The following is a 23,990-nucleotide window of genomic DNA, read 5'->3' on the forward strand; positions in this document are numbered from 1 at the left end:
TTTCCATCATATTAAAAAGTGAGTAATTTTATAGTTTTTCTTCTTCTTTCGATCCGATCTGTATCGATCACATTTACATAGTTCAGACTTCGTTCTTTTCCAATGACTCTTAATTCTTTCACGCATTTTTTTTTTATCTTATCAATCTTATCATTCCATTTACGATTTTGTTAATTTTCTGGAAATTCATATTCATCTATCATTTTTCTGAAAGTTTGTCTGTTTAGAATTCTGCTTTTGGATATACCGAGTAGTTTTTAAAATTCTATTATCTGTCATTTTTTTCGCCGTTTATTTATTTGTTTCCTTTTCTTTCCTCTATTAAAAAATGTCTTGCATTAGGCCTAAAAAAATATTAATTAAATTTCCTATTATTAAAATAATCATGAACAATTTCTATTACAGTTACATACTTTTTTCTTTTCTAGCTCTATTTTAGTGTTTCCTTCTAGTTTAGTGTAAGGTAATTGAAGTCAATAAAAAAAAAAAAAAAAAAAAAAGTTAATGAATGAACAATATTTCGGTAATTATGATATTTCTAAACCATTCTTTATTAAATATTTCTTTTGTTATTTTTGTTTAAACTTCTAGTTTTGGATAAGAAGATAATGTTTATCATAAAATTTGATTGCCGATTATGCTAACCATTGACTCAGTCAGTATCTGAATGTAATAATAATAATGAAAATGTTAAAAAAGAAACCAATTGAATTTGCTGCTTTATTTTAAAAGGCGATATTAAAAACAACAAATATATTCTTCAACTTGCCAGTCTTTTTGAAAAAAATTAAGAGACATAGGTAGAGATAATGAAAGAGAAAAAGAGAACATATTTAGCATAAAAATTTATCTTAATTACATTTAATTAGAAGAAAACTACGTTTGAAGAAAACGTAATTGTTACTTCTTTATGTTAACAAAAGGAATATATTGTTGTGAAGTATAAGAAATAAATTCGAAAGAAGGGTTAAAAGAAAAATAAATACGAGAAACATGGTGTTAACGAGTTAGATGAAAGAGATAAACATGCCAGAAATTTCTTTAATTAAATCATGCGTCAGAGCTAATCTCCTTGGCGTTTCGTTTGTCGTCTGTAGAAGTTCAGTTATTACAAGAATTAATGCGATATACCAATTTTGAAATGTCCATCAACAGTAATGATTGCGCATGTGTATAATTTGACGATAGGATGGATGAAGGGAAGAGGGAGAATGAAAAACGAGGGAAAAGGAAGAGGGAATTGATGTCCCAGAATTCCCTGCGAACGGTTAAGCGGTAGCTAAGACAGAGCCGTCAGTTGCGTCCAGTCGCCGCGTTAGAATCATGTATGTAATTATACGGTTTTTTGCAAAGTTTTAAAAAAAAAGCGCCGCGTTAAAACGCAGTTAAATATACTTTTAATATTTATAAATAACAAAAAGTATAAATTTACGTCAACCAAATGGATATGACGGTATATAATCAGTGTTGTGATTGATAAATAATCTTTTGTTACTGCAACGGTGGTTAAAGAAATTTCAACATGTGGTTTTCTTCAGTGATAAATATGTATAAAATTATAGTTTTCACTATCATCATTCATGGTGCGTTTTTATTTATTTAATTTTATTATTAAAATGATATAAATAAAAAGATTATAAAATTTTCATTACGATACGAATGTTTAATATTTGTTTAGGATTGATTCGTAATTTTTTATTTGCAAAAAATTAATAACAATACGTATTTCAAAATTTATATCATTTTTATCAAACATTATATTAAAATAATTTAACAATTTTTAATTATTTTTATAAGCTGAGTACGAACAAAAAAACTTCTTTTTTTTGAAAAGCTATGATAAGCTTTTCAGTTCCAATAAGTCAGAATTTAAAAAAAAAGAAAAAAATTACATAAATTACAAAAAATTGAAGAAAAAAGTGTGTATGTTCTTTTTAAGAATATAAGATCGTTCAATTCCAGAAAAAACTACTACAGACCATTTCACGTACCTGTTAATTTACCTTCAATACGTAAATTTATATTAAATAATTTGCACACCATTTTATTTATGATACCATTTATTTTTACTAAATTGAACATACTTCAGTAATTTCTGTTAAAACAACTGATAGGTAATCTTTACTGCACGAAAATACTTAATGTAACTTACGCATTAATCTAATTTTTAATGTAACTATCCATTTTGTATATACAAAATGGATAGTTTAGCAACAATCTATAAGCATAATTCAATGAACTCAAGAGTATAATAGAACTACGAAACAATTCCAGAAATTTTTACGCGTAAAATAAAATTTACCTTCAAAAATTAAATTTATTTAATTATTATTAATTTTTTCATCCAGTATACTTTTATATTTTATTTTAGTTGTGGTAATAAATATACTATTTAATGGAAAAAAAACACTTTTTTTTTAATCTAAAAATACTAAAATAAAGACAGATTATCAAAATTATAAAACTGTAAATATTATTTATTTTTAAAGGTAATGAACAAACTATTTCCAAAATAATGTCAAGGCATATATATGCGCGTGCGCGATTTTACCTGCAAAGGATGTATATATAATATGGAGGGTTATAGGATTTATACAAAATTTTTATTTGGGACGAATAAGGATGAAATATTTGGCAAAAATTATTTCTTTAAAAATATTCACATATAATGTCCATAATTAATAAAAGAAAAAAAAATTATCATTTTATCATAAAAATTTAATGTTATTATTATTAAGTAATATTATTATTATTATTAATTAATTATAAAATTTTATTTTATAAGATATAACAAGATGTTTATATTTTTTATTACACATTTATATTAATTTCTATACGACTATGGAAATTCAGTAGTTTGTATTCATAATCTAAATAATCTGAAAAATCTTTATCGAATACAAGACGATTTATTTCAAAAAAATATATTTAGTACGACATTTATTTTTTTTAATAACAAAATTTTTTTGTTACTTTCATAATTTTAAGAAAGCTCTAATTCTTTATTACTATTTATTTTTCTAAACTTAGATTCATTTTTTTATATATTTTTAAACAAAAAGCTTCTCGACAAAGCATAAATAATTTTATTTTAAATATGTTTCGTAGAATTTAAAAAATATATATATAAACGAAAAATCATTCCTTACTGATTATATTTATACAAACTGTAATACTTTTGAAACAATAATAAATTTTTTTCTTTTTTCATTGATAAGGATTAATATTCCACAGAAAAATACTGACACATCTTTTTTAATATTAAATTATTCAACAATAGTTATTATTATACTAAAATAACTGAAATTAAAATCTTTAAATAACTTGAAATAACTTTATAAAGATTAAATCTATTTAAAGTTAAATACTTTTATACTAAATAATTTTTTTTAAGTTCATTAATAACCCATCGGGTTGGTCTAATAGTAAAGTCAGCTAATTTCAAAGTCGACAGTTCTCAGGTTCATATCCTAATAAAGGTAGTTATTTTTATTTAGATTTGAATACTAGATTGTGGATACCTGTGTTCTTTGGTAATTGGATTTCAATTAACCACACGTCTCAGGAATGGTCGGCCTGAGTTTGTTCAAGACTGTACCTTTACGGGTACAATTACATTACATTAATAAATCGCTAATGACTTTAATTGTTGATGCAACTATGAATAAAAATATTAAAAAAGAGTTCAATAACACTAATATTTTTTTGAATTTTAGTATTTTAGCAGTTGAATAACTAACTACTTAAATTTAATAGGGGGAAAATTTATACAGAAAGTTGAGATAGTACATTAATATTAATAAAAAAATATTTAAAAAAAAAAATTAATTTATGTTTTACGTTAACATAAAATCTTGCTATCTTATTTTTGTTTATTAATTGATATAAGAAAAATATAATGCCATTTATTTTTTCCTGAATCCAAAAACTGTAATGAATTGAGAAAAAGTTATTAACAGCCTTTTTTTAATATATTATTTATTTTAGTTTAAATTGATTTTACAGGTAAAAAAGAATCTAATTCGACTTATAATATGTACGATAAAACAATTCACTTAAGAAAAATCACAGCTTTTCGACTATTATTTCAAAATTTTCTGATAAGTACTTATTTAATTATTTGATACGTACGGTATCAAAATCGTTTGAATCGGCACCCAAATTATTTGGCGGTCAATTTATTGGATGACACGATCCGCGATTTTTCAAGATTGCTGAGGAACAATATTCTTGGTTTGCCTTATCGTTTCAATTAGTTCACTTTATGGTCTGGCTGTACGGAGTGTTCTAATTCATTTCTTTTATTTCGTTGTTGATGTTACGTCATCAGCTGCTGGGTTTGTTAATTAATGTTAGTTCAGATAGATCTTATTTAGTTATTGTTCTATTATCTTGCTGAACAGATGTAAAATTGCTGTGTCGTTATAATAAAAACAAAAAAAAGAACAAAAAACTGCATGTCTAACTACTAGTCTACATCTAATCAATGCTTGGCAATTGGTCTTACCCAGTTTGAATCCAAATTATTAATCTTGAAAAAATTACGAACAATTACTAAAGCAAAAAAATACATTTTAATTGTATTCACAACATTTTAAAACATACATTAAAATATAAATATAAAACTTACTAAAAGATTTATACCATACAATTTAGCTAAAACAGAAAGGGATAAAAATATTCTGTTATCCATTATGGTTGGAAAAGAAAATTGTACAGAAATATAAATAAGTTTGTACAATAGTTTGTAAATAAAAATTATAATAATATATCAATAGAAATATTTTAATGATCCAATCGCAGAGTATTTAAAACCATTTGACAGAAATAAAAAAAAAAAAAAAAAAATTAAGATTAATCTATAATAATAAATTTCTACATTATAAAATTAGTTTATTCATTTAAAAAAATGTTTTTGAGTAAATATTATTATAAAAATTAGTATTATTTATTAAACAATAATAATTTCATCTTGATCGAGGAATTAAATGTATCTAACTTGCACTGCCTATTTATAAAAAAAGGATATTAAAAAATTAAGACAAAAAATAAAATAAAATAAGACAAAAGATATATTAAGCTTAATAACTTATTAAGCTTAATAGCTCATAAGCTATTAATTTTATGAAATTTTTAAAACTGTCTGTACGTTTTAAAAATTTAAAGTAGATTTCAAATAAAATATTAAAATATGCTTTAATGACATAAATACTAGTATCAATCACCCAATCAGCATCCATTCTCCATTGGTAACGATAAAGAAAATGAAAAACGAATACGTATAGTTACAATAAATCTTTTAGTTCCTTATTTACGTATGAAGTTTATGTAGAAGAAAAAACTACAAAGAACATAAAATTTATTTATAGTTATCTATATATCTTATAGATTTTTTTGGAACCCTTAATTCAGAACGAAGTCTAGTTTTTTTGTTTAAAAATATATTTATATCAGCGTATGGATCTAAAGCTATTGAATTTGGCTATTCTTTGAAGCTAATCCTTTATTAAAATTTTAAATTTCAATAAAATATTTTGTGTTCTTTTAGAAAATTATTCTTAAAAAATTTCTTGTCCTCAAGCATAAGAATCTGTAGAGATTTTTGAAAAAAAAAACGGCCCCATATAATCTGATTTAACATGACAAACATATAACTGATCACCAAACAGCACAAAATGTCGGAAAATTTAAGAGCTTTCATTCCTTTTTGTTAAAGATCAATTTATTTTAGTTTATCTTAATTTTAAGATCAAAAAATATCTTCAAGGAATTTTTTTTCGTGCAAATCCTTGTATTTAATTTAATGAAGCTACATACTTTGTATTTATGATTGAGTAATTTTTTTATGGTTCCAAGAGCAGTTTAACCATAAAAAATTCATTTTATAAATACATTTAAAATATTTTACAGTTAAATTCATTCATACGTTTTCAAAATACTTTGTTTTTAACAATGAAGTAAAAGTATAGAAACAGTCAATATTTATAAAAAATAATTGAAATTCCTCTTAAATCTTTATGTCTTTAGATTTCTCTTAAATCTTACGTCTTCATGTAATTGACTTAGGGGCTACTGGATGACAGTTTGATATTTGAAAACGCCAAATCTAGTGGTATTGTTTTTTATTAGTTTTTAATTTTGTATTTATTAATGTTTGGTTTTTGTGAACTGTGAAGTGTTGGCCGAAATATTCTTTAAGATTTAAAATTAGACTTTAAGATTACTTACAGCTATTATTTTGAATTGCTTATTTTGGGAGTTCTTTAAGAACCCCTTGCTTCTTGTCATGCAACTTACTTATGGCGCCACTTAGGAAGCCGATTGTAAATATACTGGTTGTTGAACAAAAAAAAAAAAAAAAATTTCTCTTAAAAGTTTCTAGTTCTCATTTATGAAATCATTAAACAAGTATATGTTTCTTGTAATATCTTTTAGAAAAGAAGACAAAAAAAAAATACGTATTAAAAAAAAAATATTTTTATTATTAAATAACGAATCTAAAATAAGTCTGAAGGTTAAATGTTGACTTTAATTGGGAAGAATATCCTCAAAAAAAAAAAAAAAAATATAGATGAAAAATTTTAAACAAACATTTTTAATATTTTATGAAACTATGCTTTATGTTTGTTTTTTTAAAACATGGTTTGATAATTCTTTTTTTTATAAGTTGTGCGTGACATTTTCCTTTTAATAAATACATTTACTAATTAGATTTTTATTAAATTGCCTTGTAATAGAATGAAAATGCAATTTTGTTTTTATTTAAATTATATTTTTATCGGTACTAAAATAAAAAAAACCAAACATGAGCGTTTTAATATATATATTAAACAGAAATATTTTTTATTTCCAGAGAATCTTATATGAATTTTAACCAAGTATTATTTTATATTTCTGATCATATTTCTTTATTATTACAAAATAAATATTTAATAATCTGTATTTACTTTTTTGTTAAATTTTTAAGAATTATAATAAAAAATAAATATATATTTACTATAAAAACATATAAATTTAGTGATAATTTATGTTAATATACATCTCATATATGAAAACAGAACCACGTATACTGTAGTATAAATCTCTTTTTTCACTTAAAATTATCTACTCGATGTTAATGACCAATGACAGGGTGAAAAGTGGTACATAATAATAAAATCACGTCAAAGGTGAAATCCTAAAAAATAATAAACGAGACCTATTGTAATTGGATTTATTTTAAATTTTCTCCGCCTTTGAGTTTCAAAACCAGAATACTGATATAACAGCCAGATGCTATCAAGCATCTGGCTATAGCAAAGCTAATTTACTAAAGCTAAATACTTGGAATAGTAGTTATCTCTGACATTTTTCATTTCTTAAAAAAAAATTTCTTCCTGTTTAGCTTATATTCTCTCCTAGTACAATTTTTGCATTGTTTTAGTAATTTATAATTTCTTTTATATTAAAAGTCATGAATATTAATCTTGAACATGTAATATATATTCCAACCAAATTACACTTAGAGAGAAAAAAAAATGTTACCTGGACTTTTATAATTGGAAATGGTAAAGGAGCTTAAAATAAACGTAAAAATTAAATGCGTGAGCGGAGGTGGTGGAAGAGTGATTTGGGTGGGGGTTGAAAAACATTTTTTTCCAGTACGTAAGTTGTAGATCATGCAAAAATCTACAACTTTTGTAGAGGTCACTTTTTAAAATAACCTCACAATTTCCGAGAAAAATGGAAAATCTTCTTTTTTCTGAGTTTTTTTTTTTTTAATTTTTGAAAAAATAATTTAATTTTGACGAAACTTGGTGAAAGTATACCTTTCTGTGTCTTAAATAATTAAAAATTTGTTTGAGTCAACTTTCGCCGGAAATCGCAATAATACCATTTTTCACCCTTTTTCCACCCTATTTTATTTTATTTTTTTTACGTTTATTATACCATTTAATTATACGATTTCCACTTAAGTCAAGGTAACAATTTTTCCCCCTTTTAAATGAGCTATTTCGATCGGTCTAATAATCATCTTCTTTGTATTTTCTTTTCTAATAAAAAGTTTCATGTTTAAATAGTTATTCTAATTTCAAATATTTTGCTGATTCTAACAATTTTTTTGTTATATTCTAAAATATATTATATGATTAATAAATAAAAAAGGGTGATGTTAGAAAAAAATGTAAATTTTAGTGAGATATAATGCAAGAAAAACAAAAAACTGTTATTTAATGCAAAAAAAATGTATATATATATATATATATATATATATATATATATATATATATATATATATATACACACATTTAATAATGTAACATTAAAAGTATCAAAGGAATTTTAATTTTAATATTTATTGTTGATTTTTTAATTACAAATATCCAGAAGACTGGATTTGAGATCTTTATGATCAAATATTTGAGCATAATGTTCAGAACAGCTCTAACGGAATAAAATATATTTCGTGATTATATAAGAGCAGGACAATAAATAAATTTAAATATATTTCACATAAAGTAAATATTTTGAACAATTCTTATTTTATTATTAAAAAATAAATAAATAAAATACGATAAAAATGTATTTATATATATATATTTTTAAATTTAATTAAAGAATAACGAATCCGTAAATAATGTATGGAATAAAGAATTCATGCATAGACTAAAAAAAAAGATAACAGTGTCAAAGAGATAGAATGAATTATTCCTTCAGTTTACTATAAGGAAACCGTAAAAAAACAAAAAAAAAAAAAAAAAAAAAACACTAATACTGTATCCGAGATTTTAATACGCAAAAATATAGAAAAAGTTTGAAGTATATTCATTTTAAAATTATTTTACTGTAGTTGTAAAATTTTATAGACTTACTTTTAGGCTATGAAATCTTTGAAAGTTTAAAGGCTTATGAGTTAAAAAAGAAAGTTTTACTGTCTAACCTTACAATACTAGTTTTTATTCAAGTAGAAATGATACTAATTGTAAAAAAAAGAGCTCCATATCTGTGTTTTTATGGGCTTAAGTTTACACTGTAAATTTATATTTCATTATAATTTTTTTTTTGTAATGACAGGGTATTTTTGTACAAATATTAACAAAAAAAAAAAAATAAATATAGTTAGAGTAAAATATGAGAAACTTTGAAAATTTGAATTATTTGAATTAAAACTCAAAAAATTAATTACTCAGGTGTATTTCCGGCCTATTATTTTAACAAGGAAAGTATTACCATAAGCCCAAAAACCGGTCTAAAAATGTTTTAATTCTCTATATTTTAACTTTTTCCTCCAAAAATTAATTTTAAATTAATTATTTTTAAGTTAAAATTCTAGCAACAAAATATATTTGTACGTGTATGATACGTGGTGCTGGACTGTATTTTACTTTGTATCTCATCAACGGTTTAACCAATAAACGTGAAATTTACAGCAGTATTAAAATTAGAATAGCATTGCCAGTTAGAACTGATTAGTAATCTTCTAATTGCGTAATATTATGAAAACCAGTAATAACCTTTAAATATTAACCGTAGTAACACATGCTTTTGCCAAAATGATTATATTTGCTTTTGCCAAAATGATTACGAAAACGAAACGTGTAGCCCATACAGTTAATTAATTGTCCATATTAAACCACGTATTTTATTTGTTAATCGCTGTGTATTTTCCATTACATTTTGAGATTACCTTTGATAATTTATTCTTTGTTACTTAGCTAGTTCTATTGTCGTTAACAATATTTTGTTTTGTTAAATTCAGTATAATTTCCTCCAGAATTATATTGATGGATTAAAAATACGTAGATGATTTCTGCTGTATATCTCTTAGAATATTTTCATGGTTGGTGATTCCATATATTCATGGTTGGTGATTCCATATATATATATAATTTATTTATTAACACAAAACTTCAAAATTACATTATGTGGAAAATATTATAACTTATGACATAAAAAAAATATTTTTTTACCTACTGAAAAAGCAATATTAAGACAATGAATAATTTACATAGAAAAACATAAAATCCTTAAACAATAACTTAGTTAAATATTTGATAAACAAAATATAAATAATTTTACCAAAAATTATAAACTTATTCGGTTGCTAAGAGGGTTAATTAAAAGCATGCATGCTTGTTAAAAAAACACCCGTTTGTATTTCCGATCCATAATTTTCAATATATTTCATGTAATATTAAACAATGACTGATAAAAATATGGTGTAATATAACGTTATTATAAACACACTTATTAACTACCATGAAAAGATAACACTAAATATTTTTCTTTTATGTTCGTTTTTTTTTCACCTTCATTTACCCCCGCCCATCGGAGTCGGAACAAGCATCTAAGCATATTTTATGTTCGTTAACTATTTATTCACTAAGCAACAACAGGCTTACATCTAATTACTTTACATAAAATTACTTTACCTTACATATAATTACTTTATGATAATAATGACTTTTGTATCATATGAAAAATGCCAAATTGACTGGAGAATTCAATTCCAGAACCTTCTGAATGATAGGATAGGCGCTATCACTCAACAACGGAAGCTGAAATTATAATTTTTTTTTTGTTGTTTGTGGGCGAAAAACAATTATTATTATTATTATAATAATATGGTTACTGTTGCTAATTAATAATAATAATATCATTTGTTTGAGTTAATTTCGAGACTCTTTTGGAATTTCCTCCCTAAAACTTTCTTTTTTTTTTGTAACTATATATAACGAATTGTACGTATATCAAAATTATCACTTCGCTCGCTCACGTTGTCTAATTAACGTTATATACACAAATGATTTACAACATCGATGCAATCTTTTATACTAATAGAGATGCTAATAAAGTTTGTTAGATTCTTATTTATGTAAATTACAATGGCGTTACCGTCATAAAGATGAGGAAGATTTATTCAATTGCATACTTCAACATATTAATGAGTTTTATCCTGTAGTAAAATGATCGTTTATTAAAATAAGTATTGTGTTTACAAAAGTAATTTGTAATTTTGATTTTCAATAAATGTTTTGTTTAAAAATATCTTATATGATTTTTAATTACTCTCGTTTCTCAAAGTAATTTTATCTAGTCATTAAAATACGAGTATTTTTAATGAATTATGATGTTGCACAATATTACGAGTTTATATCGTTAAAAAAAATAAATAAATAAAAAATGTTTGAAGAAGAATTCCGAAAGAGTTCCTTAATTTCTAAATAAATATAATTGTAACAGAGTGTTTCAATGAACGTTTTTATTTTAAATTTGGAGATTTTTTTTATTCAACAACAGTGGTTTTTACTATAATGGTTTTTACTAGTAATGATTCTAAATTTTTTTTTGAAAAATGAATTGTAGGAAGATACTGAGAAAATCTCAAAAAGGATAGGACTATATTAATTTTTTATTCTTGGTTTTTAATTTATCAAAACTAATATCATCAAAAGTTTATTGGGGAAATTTTTTTACTTTTTTTAACCCTGGTGTAATTTTTCTATAAACAGAAGGATAGAATAAATTTTTACTCTTATCGTAGAGTTAGAGATTAATAAAATCATCATATTTAGAAATAAGGGTTTTATAAATTTAACATGTGTTTATTGTTTACCAGATTTACGGGTAAAATACAAAACACCCAAAACAGTAATATTAGACTACACTGCAACAAATTTTTTTCTCCCAATTTTCTTTTATTTTCAATTACTACATCTTCTATATAAAATTTTGATCATATCTTAAATCCGGGTAAATATAACAAAAAACGTAAGACATAAATCTTAGGTTCAAAACATTTAATGAAACACAACTTGGCTTCTCAAAGAAAGATAAATTCAGCCAATAAGACATAAGTTGGTGTTATATAATTACAATACACTGTTTTTTTACAAGAATAAAATAAGGGGAAAAAACTATTTTAGTCTCCAAAATAATGAAATCCATAAATATACGTTTTTGTGGTTCACAACATACATGGAGAAATCGTTACATCCATTTTTTTTTTTATTTTACATCACTTATCTTTTCAATCTATCTTTACCTTTGTAATTACATATCTCAAAAGGAATTTTGACAAGGATTTGTAAGCAAAATAGTAGTTTTTTAGAAATATCTAAAAAAAATGTATATACGGTATTTACAAGTTTTTTTATTTGTAATTATTTCGATGTAATAATGATTTAGAAATAACAGTCCTGGCAAATATGCATAGCACATCCTCAACACTGGGTCTTTACTTGTTTTCCAATCTAAATAAAATAAATAAATATATATATATTCTACAAATTATATTTATTTTGTAAAAATCAGCGGTTACTTAATAACAATAATATAAAATTTATCATTTTGGGGAAATAAATTAGTAAGTTTTAAATGAGGTAACGCACAAAGAATCTAAGTATACCATTAGAATCTTCGTAATTTGGTCTATTATAGTATAACTTTTTGTCCTGAAAAATGATTCGCAATAATGATTCTTAGCAGTTGGAAATTACAATTACACTGAGACATCAAAACGGATCTCATAGTAGAACTGCACATATAACTTAAAACCCAGAATCGGGTCTCATAGCAGTCAAATTGTTAAAATATTTTGAAAATTATAATTATTTTTATAATCAACCAAGCAAAGAAACATATTACATTTACTCTCCATTGCCATAACTGTTGTAATATATTTTTTTAGTAATCTGTAGATTCCATACTCAGACGTCACTAAAATCTTGTTTACAATTGAACAGAAGACTTCCGATAGAAAATGCATCCAAAATAAGCAACTAGTTAAAAAAAATCAAGGCAATTCTTTAGCTTCTTTAACTATATTATAAATTACGGGAATTCAGTTACGCGGAGCGTCAAAAAATTCAAACATATAAATAATTCTGAATTTTCAGAGAAACTTTCTGCCAAAGTAATTACAAGTAGAGTGATACATTACAAATAAACTCATTCAAATAAATTTAAACATTTCTACTGTCAAAGAAAAAATTAAAAAATTTCAGTAATAAATAAGAAATAAAAAATTCAATAAATAATTCTGGCAATAAATCTATTGAACATAGAAACGGTACAGAAAGTGAAACGCATTCAATAAACCAGTTAATTTGCCTAATATTTCAAAGCTTAATTTTACTGATGAATATGAATACACTGTGTTGTATAATTAAATTTAAATGCATTATATTGTTAAAGTTAAGATAAAATTTCCTTTCGATGTCAATGTTCCTACGTGAAAATCTGCTGAATTTTTCTTTTTGGAACAATTAAACAATATACATTATAGTTAACACTGATTCACGAAGAATATTAAAAATTTTTAAGACATGTTCTCTTGGTGAAAATGAAAAAGAGAAAGTTCATATAATCATAGGTTCGGAAATTCATCGTTAGCGATTGTGCGGCGAAAAAATTTCGTCCTGCGCTTTCAGTAAAATTAAGCTAGACTGTAATTCTTGGGTAATAAATTAAAGAATAAATTTATTAGTTTTATATGATATCTGATCTAATAAAATTGAAATAAAAATGGAACCAAGGACTGTATTTTTGTAGTTTATTTTAGAAATCTGAATTAAAATACAAAACATTGGAGTCAAAAACGTACTATTTTATGCTTAGTGTAAAACAGCATTGTTAATAACAGCATTGTGGGTAATAAACACAAAAGTTTTTAAAAACTTTGTAAACAATTTGATTCGTAGTAGAATGGTATGAATAAAGTCCACAGAAATTAAATACAAACCTAGATTAAAAATATTTTTATATTAAAATAGCCCAAAATGATTATTTTTATGTATATTTTTAACAGTATTTTATAATGACTGAAAAACCTTTAATTAGACATGCGAATCGATTTTATTATTTCTCATTTCTTTATCATATCGCTGTGGATTATAAAAGAAGTTTATTTTTATGCACGATTTTATAATAAATAAATGAGTAAATAAGTAAGTTTGTATGAGTATTAATAAATTTAAACTTTACTATTGAGGGGTGAATTAAATTTTAAGCTTTCTGTAAAGGCAAGGAAAATTTAGCAGCATACCTTTCCAAAAACCAAATCTAAATCATTAATAATAAATCATTAATTAAAAATCATTGTCTACGTACGGAAGACATATTTCTATTTAATTTCATTTTTCATTTCTTTCGTTCCGTTATTACTGTTAGTTCAAATAGATGTTATTACTTATTGTTCAATTATCTTGCTGAACAGATTGTAAAATTGCTGCATCGTTATAATAAAAAAAATTGTCTATATGTAACAGTTTTCTATCAAAAATAATAATAAAATAATGCAAAACTTTTATATCTGGATTATAACTTATACTGACTTTCGATGCCTGTGAGTTAATGCAGAATTTAAAATATCTGATGTGGACACCACATGACTTCATTGTACGCCTGTTAAATTACATATACACATATTTTTTTAAATGAGAAGTACAAAAAATTTTGTTTCATTAATAACTTATGATATTATGTTTTTATTGTTATTATTAAATTATTATTTATTGTAATATCTTTTTTTATAATCAGAGGTTAATAATTATTGATAAATCGATATACTTAAATTAAAAAAAAAAGTTAAAAAAAGGAGATGAAGTGAGATTAGAACTTCTTCTTGTAAGATCCAAATATTTCACTAATTAAAATTTTATTTGGCTATAACTCTAGAACCAATGAAAATAAGTACCACTTATGATATATCATTGAAAAGCTCTCAATGAGAGCTTATTACTGCAGTTAGGAAAAAGTCCAAAATCCAAATTTTTTGGATTTTGAGCTTTTTTTGGATACTTTTGTTCCAGTCGATTGCAATAAAAAGGGGAGGTGCACAAATAGATGTTACAACAGTTCTAAATACAAAATTTCAACATCCTATGGCTAATCATTTTTGAGTTATAAATGTACAAACATACATACACACTTACGTACGTATAGAAGTCACGCCAAAACTAGTCAAAATGGATTCAGGGATGGTCAAAATGGATATTTCTGTTGAAATTTAAAAACTGAAATTTTTTGCGAACACAATACTTCTTTTATTTTGTATAAGGAAGTAAAAACTATGGTAAAATACTACAGGAAATGCATTTTATTGAAAAAACAATCAATGGTTATGGAATTGTTAAATAATTTTAATTATTAATGATTGAATAATTAAATATTATTGAATTAGTGTAGCCTCAAAACTCCAGCTATATCAAAATATTATAATTGATGTTATTAATACATTTTTACTTCCTTTATGGATGACGAATTAAACATTGTAGCTGTCTCAGCCCTTTTCTATATTCATTTCTCCAAGCCTTCGAATAATACGAGTTATTTTCTACAAATACTTATATTTATTTTTCTAGTAATCAGAATTTATAACTACATATTTTTCCAACTGTAAAGCAGTTTTCTCATTACTTTAATGAAGAATGCTGACATATCTTTCTTTGATCTACGACCTCATTTCCTTCATCAATTTATCATTCGTGAGAAAAAATACTCATAATATTCCCTTTAATTATGAAAAGAAGTGAAAATCGGAGAGTGCCAAGTCTGATAAATATAGAGGATGTGGAATAGTTTCAAATTTCAACTTCACAAGAACCTCGGTGATTGCACACGATGTACGTGTCATCGAACATTGTCATGTAACAGAATTATCGGCTCCGTGGATTGTGAAACACGACGCATAAAAGGTGTTTAATATTTTTATGCATCGCAAAAAGATTTAAAGTCGCCTTGGTTTGAATCGAATCCACTTCCTCTTAGTTCTTCTCATCAGTCATAGAAATTGGTCTACCACTGCAAAGTTCATTCTTTATATTCGCTTTACCAGGGTTCTGATGCATGAAATTTTATTAACCACCTACTCACTGTACTTCGATCAAAATATTTATCACTATAAACGACTTTTAGACGACGATCAATGTCAATAGCATTCACTTCTTTACTGTTAAATATTCGATCACTGCAGTTTTATTTTAGACACGATGACATACCAGGCGAATTAGATTTTTATAACTAACAGTTAGTGAGCAGACGTAGCTCAATGTTAGTTTTACAATGTTAGTAAAGGAAGATAAAATAAAACAATACTCATTATGTTTAGTAAGTAGGTTTCTCAATACTCATATCTTTATACTAATTGTAATATATTAACTATTCTAAACAATTAAAACTATCTTCATTGACAAATTTTTGCATATCTCTTATTTTTATTTCATTTAACGTGGTTGTTTAGGTATCAGATGATTTTCTTTAACTTTTTTCTAGATAGGACTATTAAAAACGTTTTTCAAAACCTGTAATGGCTGAAATGTTGATAGGAAGACTTTGAAGATTACAAAATGACAAAGAGCCTTCTAAATTTTAGTTTCTTTATATGTTTTTGTTGTTGGGATCATTTCTTTTTTTAAAAAATCTGGATTCTGGTTGAAAAAAGAGTAACCGTTGTCAGCCAGTCAAACAGGGGGAAAAAACGCCAGAAATATCATAAATATTAAAAAAAAACATGACTGCTAAAAAAAAACAAAACATTGCTCTTTAATACAGAATAATAGAATAATTAAAGAGCGTGTAGGCGATAATTATGTATGCAGTATTTGTATATAGTATAATTTTTTTTTATAAATTTTTTAAATTTATTTAACAATTTTATATATATAGCTTAAAAACGAAAGAATGACCTAGTCTATTACTGTAATATATACGATATTATCTCTCTCACTCTCTCTCTAAATATATATATATTTCTTTATCATTGCTTTGATGGATGAGTTTAACTTTGTAAAGAGTGAAATTTGCTACGCCTGATCGATATTTAAGCCCCCGAATGATCGGATGAAAAGCAACTGATACCTTGAAGGAGTTCGTATGAAACCAGCAATAAAGTAATGTATTGCAAGTGTATAATGATATAAAGGAGATTATATAAAATCAACAATTAACTAATGTATTCCATGAATACATCTTACTTCCTGAAGGATTTGGTATAAAGCCAACAGTTTGCTGCCGTATAGAAAGTTAGGACTGAAACCTTGAGAATAAATTACACAATCTAACTTACTATAATTTATTTATGGTAGTGTTTTTACTGTTTTCAGGTTTGTAATTAAAAAGTAAATCGTAACAGCACGGGTAATATAGATTAAAACTAATCAGTTGAAAGGTTATTTTTTTAAGTGTTACTCTCTCAAAGTTAAGATGTGAAAGGTAGGATTTCTGTTGATAACTTAAAACGAAACCACATCATATGTAATGTAGAAGTCGAGTCTTAACTTTTTGAAAGGGATAATGCGATTTTAGTATTTTGTAATTTTTGGAATATTTAACTTATTTTTATGTTATAAGTGAAATGTGATTATAGTTTGAAAATTTTAGAAAAATTACAGTTTATGTAGATATAATTATTCTAATAAAACTTCCTTTAGTTTTGTATTTAGTTTTTTCATTAAGTGTCTGTATTTTAACAAGAATGTGAGATAAAGAGCGAAAAGTTGTTGAAAAATTTATGGTGAAATAAAAACTTTCAACCAACTAAAGCTTCTTATTTTCAATTTTTTTTTATACAAAAAAAATCTTTCGTTTCATTTTCAAAATATTTGCTAATACTGAACTTCACGTATAATGATGGGTATTATAAAATCATTTTGTTATTTATTTTATACCTTTACAATACATATTTTTTGATTATACATCCTCTTACGAAAAAACAGTTACCAAAAAAAATGTTTTGATGAGTTAATATTCCTTGACCATTTTATTTCTACTTCATTGCATTCCAATCTTAAAAAATCTTAAACTCGCATATGGAAAAAATAAAAATTTCACAATTACATTTATAAATTTAAATAGATTTTTGAAGAAGTTATTGTGACTTTCAAAAAGCGAACAACTAAAGTTTTCTGTAGTAAAGTTGTTGTTGTTATGATGATGGTTACTATTTATCTTAAACTATTTTTTACTTTAAAATAAAAAGTAACAATAAAACAATCATAAGTGAACAGATCAATAATCAAGTGGATGTTCTTTCTAAGAACCTTAATTTATTGAAAGCAGGAAATAGATAAATAAAATTAAAGATAAGTATAAAAATTAGTAAAAAAAAACATGACGAAGGTCAGATATAACATGACGTAAACTATAGGGAGGGGACTAAATGTTATATAAAGATTAACAGAAATATAAGGTATCAGCACAATAAGTTTGGACAGTGGAATGGATTCAAAACGCGTCAACAAAATAAAAGAATGAAGATGAGAAAAGTAAGCAGTACTAAAGATAAAAACTATCTCGAATACGTTAAGCAAATGGGTTTCATCAATAAAAAAATCTATGGCGTAAATTCCAGACGAATGGCATACAGTTGTAGTTAATTGAAACAAACCACCTCCACTGTATATTTGACAACAGTACAAAAACTGGGAAGAATATTTGAGCCCGATGTATTAAAAGAAATTCGTGGACTATTATTTCTTTTGTACTGTGTACTGGAGCTAAAGATACTTTAAGATAAAATAATATCGTGGGCCATAGGGAAGCATTATTGTACAAAGAACGGTCTAAGGAGTGAAAAAGAAAAAAAAACCTTTATAAAGGCTGACAAGTATATCTCAACAGCTAGTTTCGTTACAATCTTTCTTGTATCCTAATTGATTAATATCAGCAGAAAAGTGTGATATTCAAAATTGGTTTCTGGTCTTCAGATATAAGAATTTTTTGGTAACATGTCAGTAACAGCTACTGTTCGGAGTTCTCCACTTCCTAATGACCTATAAGATCTAGAAAACGATTTTTAAAAGTTGTGATACAAATTTTAACATAAATTTTAAATATTTTTTTTTTTTTGATTGAAATTTTAATTTATTAATTTTACTTAGTTTTATTTCATTTGATTAAAATAACTTTATTTCTAATTTCCTTTCAGTTTATTAGTATTAAAAACATGCAAAACTTATTTGCATATCTAAAAGTAGAATATTAGTTTTAATCTTAATGGTGTTCATAGCTGTAATAATTAGTACTTTTATTATTATTTTTAATAAATTGCAGTTTTACTAATTAAATATCATTAATAATATAACGTATAATACAACGAAATTATTCAGTTCATTAAGTAATTAAATGAAGAATAAAAATTAGAAATCGGAAAATATTTACATTACGTGGTAAGAAAAAAGCTGAAAAACAATTATAGTACTTTCCCGTCCCGCGGCTAAAGCCAAGTTCCGAAATATTCCTACAACTGTGGGTATTTTCTGATACACGGCTTACACACACATTCACACACACTTATTTTCAAAAATTTCATTTAAATATAATATTTTTTCACTGATTTAATTCAATGATTCCAACTAAAGCGCGTGCACATACCGTATTTAATTCACGCGGGTATGGCGGTACTAGCGGCGACGGTTGACACTAATAAAACTAATGTAATTTCACAACTTAAATAGAATAAATTTGGCTTGTACGATCGGCAGACTGGTGTAGCCGCGAAACTTAACGAGGCAGATACTGAATCAAACGGGTGATCGAATTCCAAACCCAGCCAGACCGAGTTACGTTTCTACACTTTTATTATTATTCATTTATTTAATTCTACCGCTCAACTGTGACGTCACGGGTGTATAATAGTCGGCTACAACAAACATTTTTGGGGTGTGGTGCGATTTTCAAATCGTTTTTTCAGATATTGTTATTTTAACTGTTATTTTTCTAATTGTCAAAATATGACCTTAATTAGGCGAAATCTCGAGATTCTGAGGGTGACCTTGCACTACAATCTAACCCCCTTAACTTTTAAGTTGAACATTTTTTGGCATCAATGTCTCATATAAAGACGGAAACTGACCAACTTTGGTCAAAATCAGTCCAGTAATCCTGGAGATATAAGGTAATTTAGAGGCAAACACCGAACAGACACGTGTACATACGAACATTAACATCCGGAAAATTTTTATCCGGTATTTTTGTTTGGGTTCCTAAGGTGTTAAAACGTCAAGATTCAGTGAAAACCGCATATGACCAAATTGGACCGGTTAAAATATTGTACTTTTTCTTCTAGAGCTTTAACTCTGCTATACAGCTGGACGGGAAATTAAAAATTACTCCTACATCGATGATGAATTTTCTTTATATATTAGAGCTCATTTACGTAATTAAAAATAATATAAATATCTATTTCTTTCTACTTTATATCACATGAATTTATTTTTATTTAATGTATAGTAGAGCCTCCCTTAACCAAGCCCCAATTAACCTAGATGACCGACCGCCGTGGTAGAGTAGCCTCGATTTACTTGTGTTTTGGTTATTTGAGAAACTTATTGTAAATAAAACAGTAAAAACAAAAACAAAAAAAAATATGTCTGTACAATAAAAGTTTCATAAACGTCCAATGAAACAAAATTAGAAATTATTTAATTTTATTTTCGTTACAATGTATCAATAAACTTTTATTTTGCTGAACAGTATAAGTAAATTATAAAAAAATGTTCCTTTTTTAACGCAAAAACCATGTTTCTATTACTTTATATATACTCGTAAATATTTACAAAAGGTGATGTATAAATTTAGATTACGAGTACATAAATAAACGTATTACAGATCTGCTCTCAAAAGGAGAAAGTCTAGTGCGTAAAGCAGGAGTGACCATAAATTTAAACGTTAAATTTATAGTAACAAGAAGATGCCGAATAAGATAATCTAAAAAAAAAATACAAAGACTTTATAATAATGATAAAAAAAACTTAATAAACTATCAATATAAATTAAGTAATTAAATTTATTCGATTTAAAGTCGAATATTAAACTCCCATAACTATTTGCTAGTAATAGCTCTCTTTCTAAATATGAGGGCTGTAATATATATAATACTCGTATGTCCCTACAAACGATGTAATTTTAAACTGCATTTATGTATTAACAGCACACCAAGAGACATCTTTTTGGTCATTATATCCGATATGTCATTTTATTCGATGTCACTATAAACGATACTTACTTTATTTTTATATGCAACCCAGTTTATACATTTTACACCTACACTATAAGCTTTAATTTAAATATGTGAATTCGTATATTACTGTAGTTTTACTTCTTTTTCACATGCAAAAAGGGAATGTTTTCAGGTAAAATATTAATTTCCTATTAGAAACGGTCACAATTTTCACATCCAAACTGTTACCATTTCAGTTCAATAAATGTTTATTGTTTATATTTTGTCACAGGAAAAATGCTATGTTTATTACATGTTACATGTTTATTATATACTTTTATTATTATTAAATATTATGTTATGTTTATGTTTAATGAAAAATCTTCTTAAAGCAGTGGATAGTGAAGGGACTGAATTTTAATTTATAAAAAACAAATTCCCTAATATAAGTAATTTGTTGGACTGCAAATAAGAAAACTAATGAGTGACATTGAATTTTAAGACAGTTTGAGTTTAAACAAACTGACAGTTTGACTGGAAGGTTGCTGCGTGGAAATCTGTTAAAATGATTTCCTTGGAAAACATAAGGGAGATACTACTAGAAGAACTTATAATTGAACTTCTTAAAAACAATATAAAGTTCTTGGTGTAATATGCCACTAAAGATTCGTTTCTTTGATTATCAGCTTAATTTTTTCCCCTAATTTTGCAGCTGTGTATGAGAAATACGGAGAATACTTTCACCAGGAAATATCAACATGGAAAAACGCTACCAGGAAAAATGAAACCCAATAATGCTGGTTGACTACTGCTGGAATCTCAAGACTGATGAACCTAATGCAAACTATCACAGAAAATCAAAAAGAAGAAGATTTTAGACATGTAGAAATTGCATGAATAATATTGTTATACTACAATCACAATGATTTTTTCTTACAACATCAAATGGAAATTACAAAGAGCTATGTCTAGTAGAATGAAACCGCTTTCATATTTGACATCAGCGTCAAAAATTCTATAAAACTCAGCTGTGAACATTCTTAAAAAAAAAAAAAAATACAAAATTTTGTTGTTCACTGTTTAAAGTTCAACAAATTTTATTGTACATTTATAAATATGTACAATACTCTGGAAATTTATGTCAATCCATTTTCCAGGTAATTTACACTACTTAAGTCAAAAGGATACAATTAGAATTCTGATAATAACTATTAAAATTATCTTTTTAATTATATTCATTATTATTATTAGGCACAATTGTTCTATTTGAAAAGTATAAAATATTTTTTTTTAAAGGGAAAGATATTACTACCCAATTATTACTAACAATTCGCAATTTTTACTATATTTATTACAAAAATATGTGATATAATATTAAAAATAACAACTGTCTCAACAGAAAAAACAATAATCTCGCTTGTATATCAACTTAAAAAATGTGGTTTTTATATATATATACAAATATATACACTAGTACACACAAATGTTGGAAACAAAATATGTTCATACCGAACTTGCAGACCCTCCGAACAACCTATTCATTATTATTTAGAACACCATTTACTTTGTTTTGTTGCATTCAATTTCTAAATGAATATAGAAAAAAATTAATTTCTTTCTTTAATATCAGTTTAATCTTTTTACGTAATATTGCATTATTATTTTAGAATCAAAAGCTTTTTTATTTCAAATAAAATGCTAATTACATGTTATGAAATGCTATTTTTATTTATTTTCAAATGAAAATTCTAAGAATTGTATTCAGTTTGTTTAATCATACGATTATAGTAACGTGTTATTTATTATAAGCAGATCAATCATTTTATTTTAAATTAAAAGCGAGTTTCATCCTGGTATATTTCTGTTAAATTAAAAAAAAAATTGCTATATACCAGTTTTTCCAGGAAATTGTATAACATTTTCATAAAATTAGAATTATTAGAAACAAATAAAAATGTATTATTCACCGTACACAAATCTGTAATTAGCCTTTTGTATTTTTAATTAACATTTTTATAACAAATTAACATTGATCACTACATTTTATATAGTTTCAACAAAATCAGAACCTATTAACCTATTAACTCTCAAAATGAATTTTCTTCACAAAAAATATCCTGATTATTTCAAAAATGTTTAATTAATGTTGTTATTCTTTGTAATACTATAAAGAATAATTTTATAAAATAATTAGTTGCGTGGAAAAGATTGGCGGTCTTATTTTTGACGTTAAGTTTTAAAAATTTTATGTATATGATCATTTAAAACGCTAAAGAAAAAATAATGTGTTTTTCGACCCAGAATTTTTTCTTTTAACCAAAATTTCTGGAAAACTACTAAAAATAGTCCTGGAATATATTTTTTTAAAATTTTTCGTATTAAATCACTAAATTTACCCCTTAATTTGGGTCACAATAATTACAGTCTGGCTTAGTTTTACCGAAGGCTCAGAAATCAGAACATAATCTTTCGTCAGCCGACAATTGCAATCGAAGCGTTTCCAAATTTATGTTTATACGAACATTCTTCTTTATTTCACCAATAAAACTTGTCCTGAAAGTTTTTTACGGGTTTTATTGAATGCACTATTATTTCTATGACCGCATCTCTATTAACGTATAGCAAAGTGGTAGTAGTATTCGGAATTGCTGAATATTACATTAAAGTACTACTTGCTCAATTCTCAATTGGATGAAAGTTAAATAAGAAAATTAAATTTCCACTCATCCCACAACATATCTCAACATTTGGATGATGATAGTATTCCACTTATTATCCAACTAAATAGCGTCTAAATCTCACATATTACAACGTTACTCTTGCAAATGGAGTTTAGGTCTCCCTCAAATAACGTTGTACGGAATTGCAAGTATAAGAAATAAAACCAACCGTATCACAATAAACTGAAGAACAAAATTAGGTAAATCAGATTAAGAAACAAATAGAATTTGTGGTAAAAGAGACGAATTTTTATCAGTAATTGCCGTAATAGTGATAATTTTTTTTATTCACTAAACTCGCCAATAATAATTTATTTCAAGAATTGGTATATGATCTGTAGAAACTACTT

At 25.3% G+C, this 23,990-nt stretch overlaps 1 protein-coding gene across 1 annotated transcript in view; it reads left to right on the plus strand.

Annotated features, from left to right (window-relative positions):
- Positions 1 to 1,247: 1,247 nt before the first annotated feature.
- The window catches only part of LOC142327428 (uncharacterized), a 188,749-nt gene continuing 166,006 nt past the window's right edge, over positions 1,248 to 23,990 (plus strand). The window contains exon 1 of the mRNA XM_075370490.1: positions 1,248 to 1,583. Within this exon, the coding sequence (XP_075226605.1) occupies positions 1,523 to 1,583 (61 nt within the window). The 5' untranslated portion in view covers positions 1,248 to 1,522. The remainder of the gene's footprint in view (positions 1,584 to 23,990) is intronic.

Source organism: Lycorma delicatula, chromosome 7 (assembly GCF_047948215.1).
Source record: "Lycorma delicatula isolate Av1 chromosome 7, ASM4794821v1, whole genome shotgun sequence".
Taxonomy (NCBI): domain Eukaryota; kingdom Metazoa; phylum Arthropoda; class Insecta; order Hemiptera; family Fulgoridae; genus Lycorma; species Lycorma delicatula.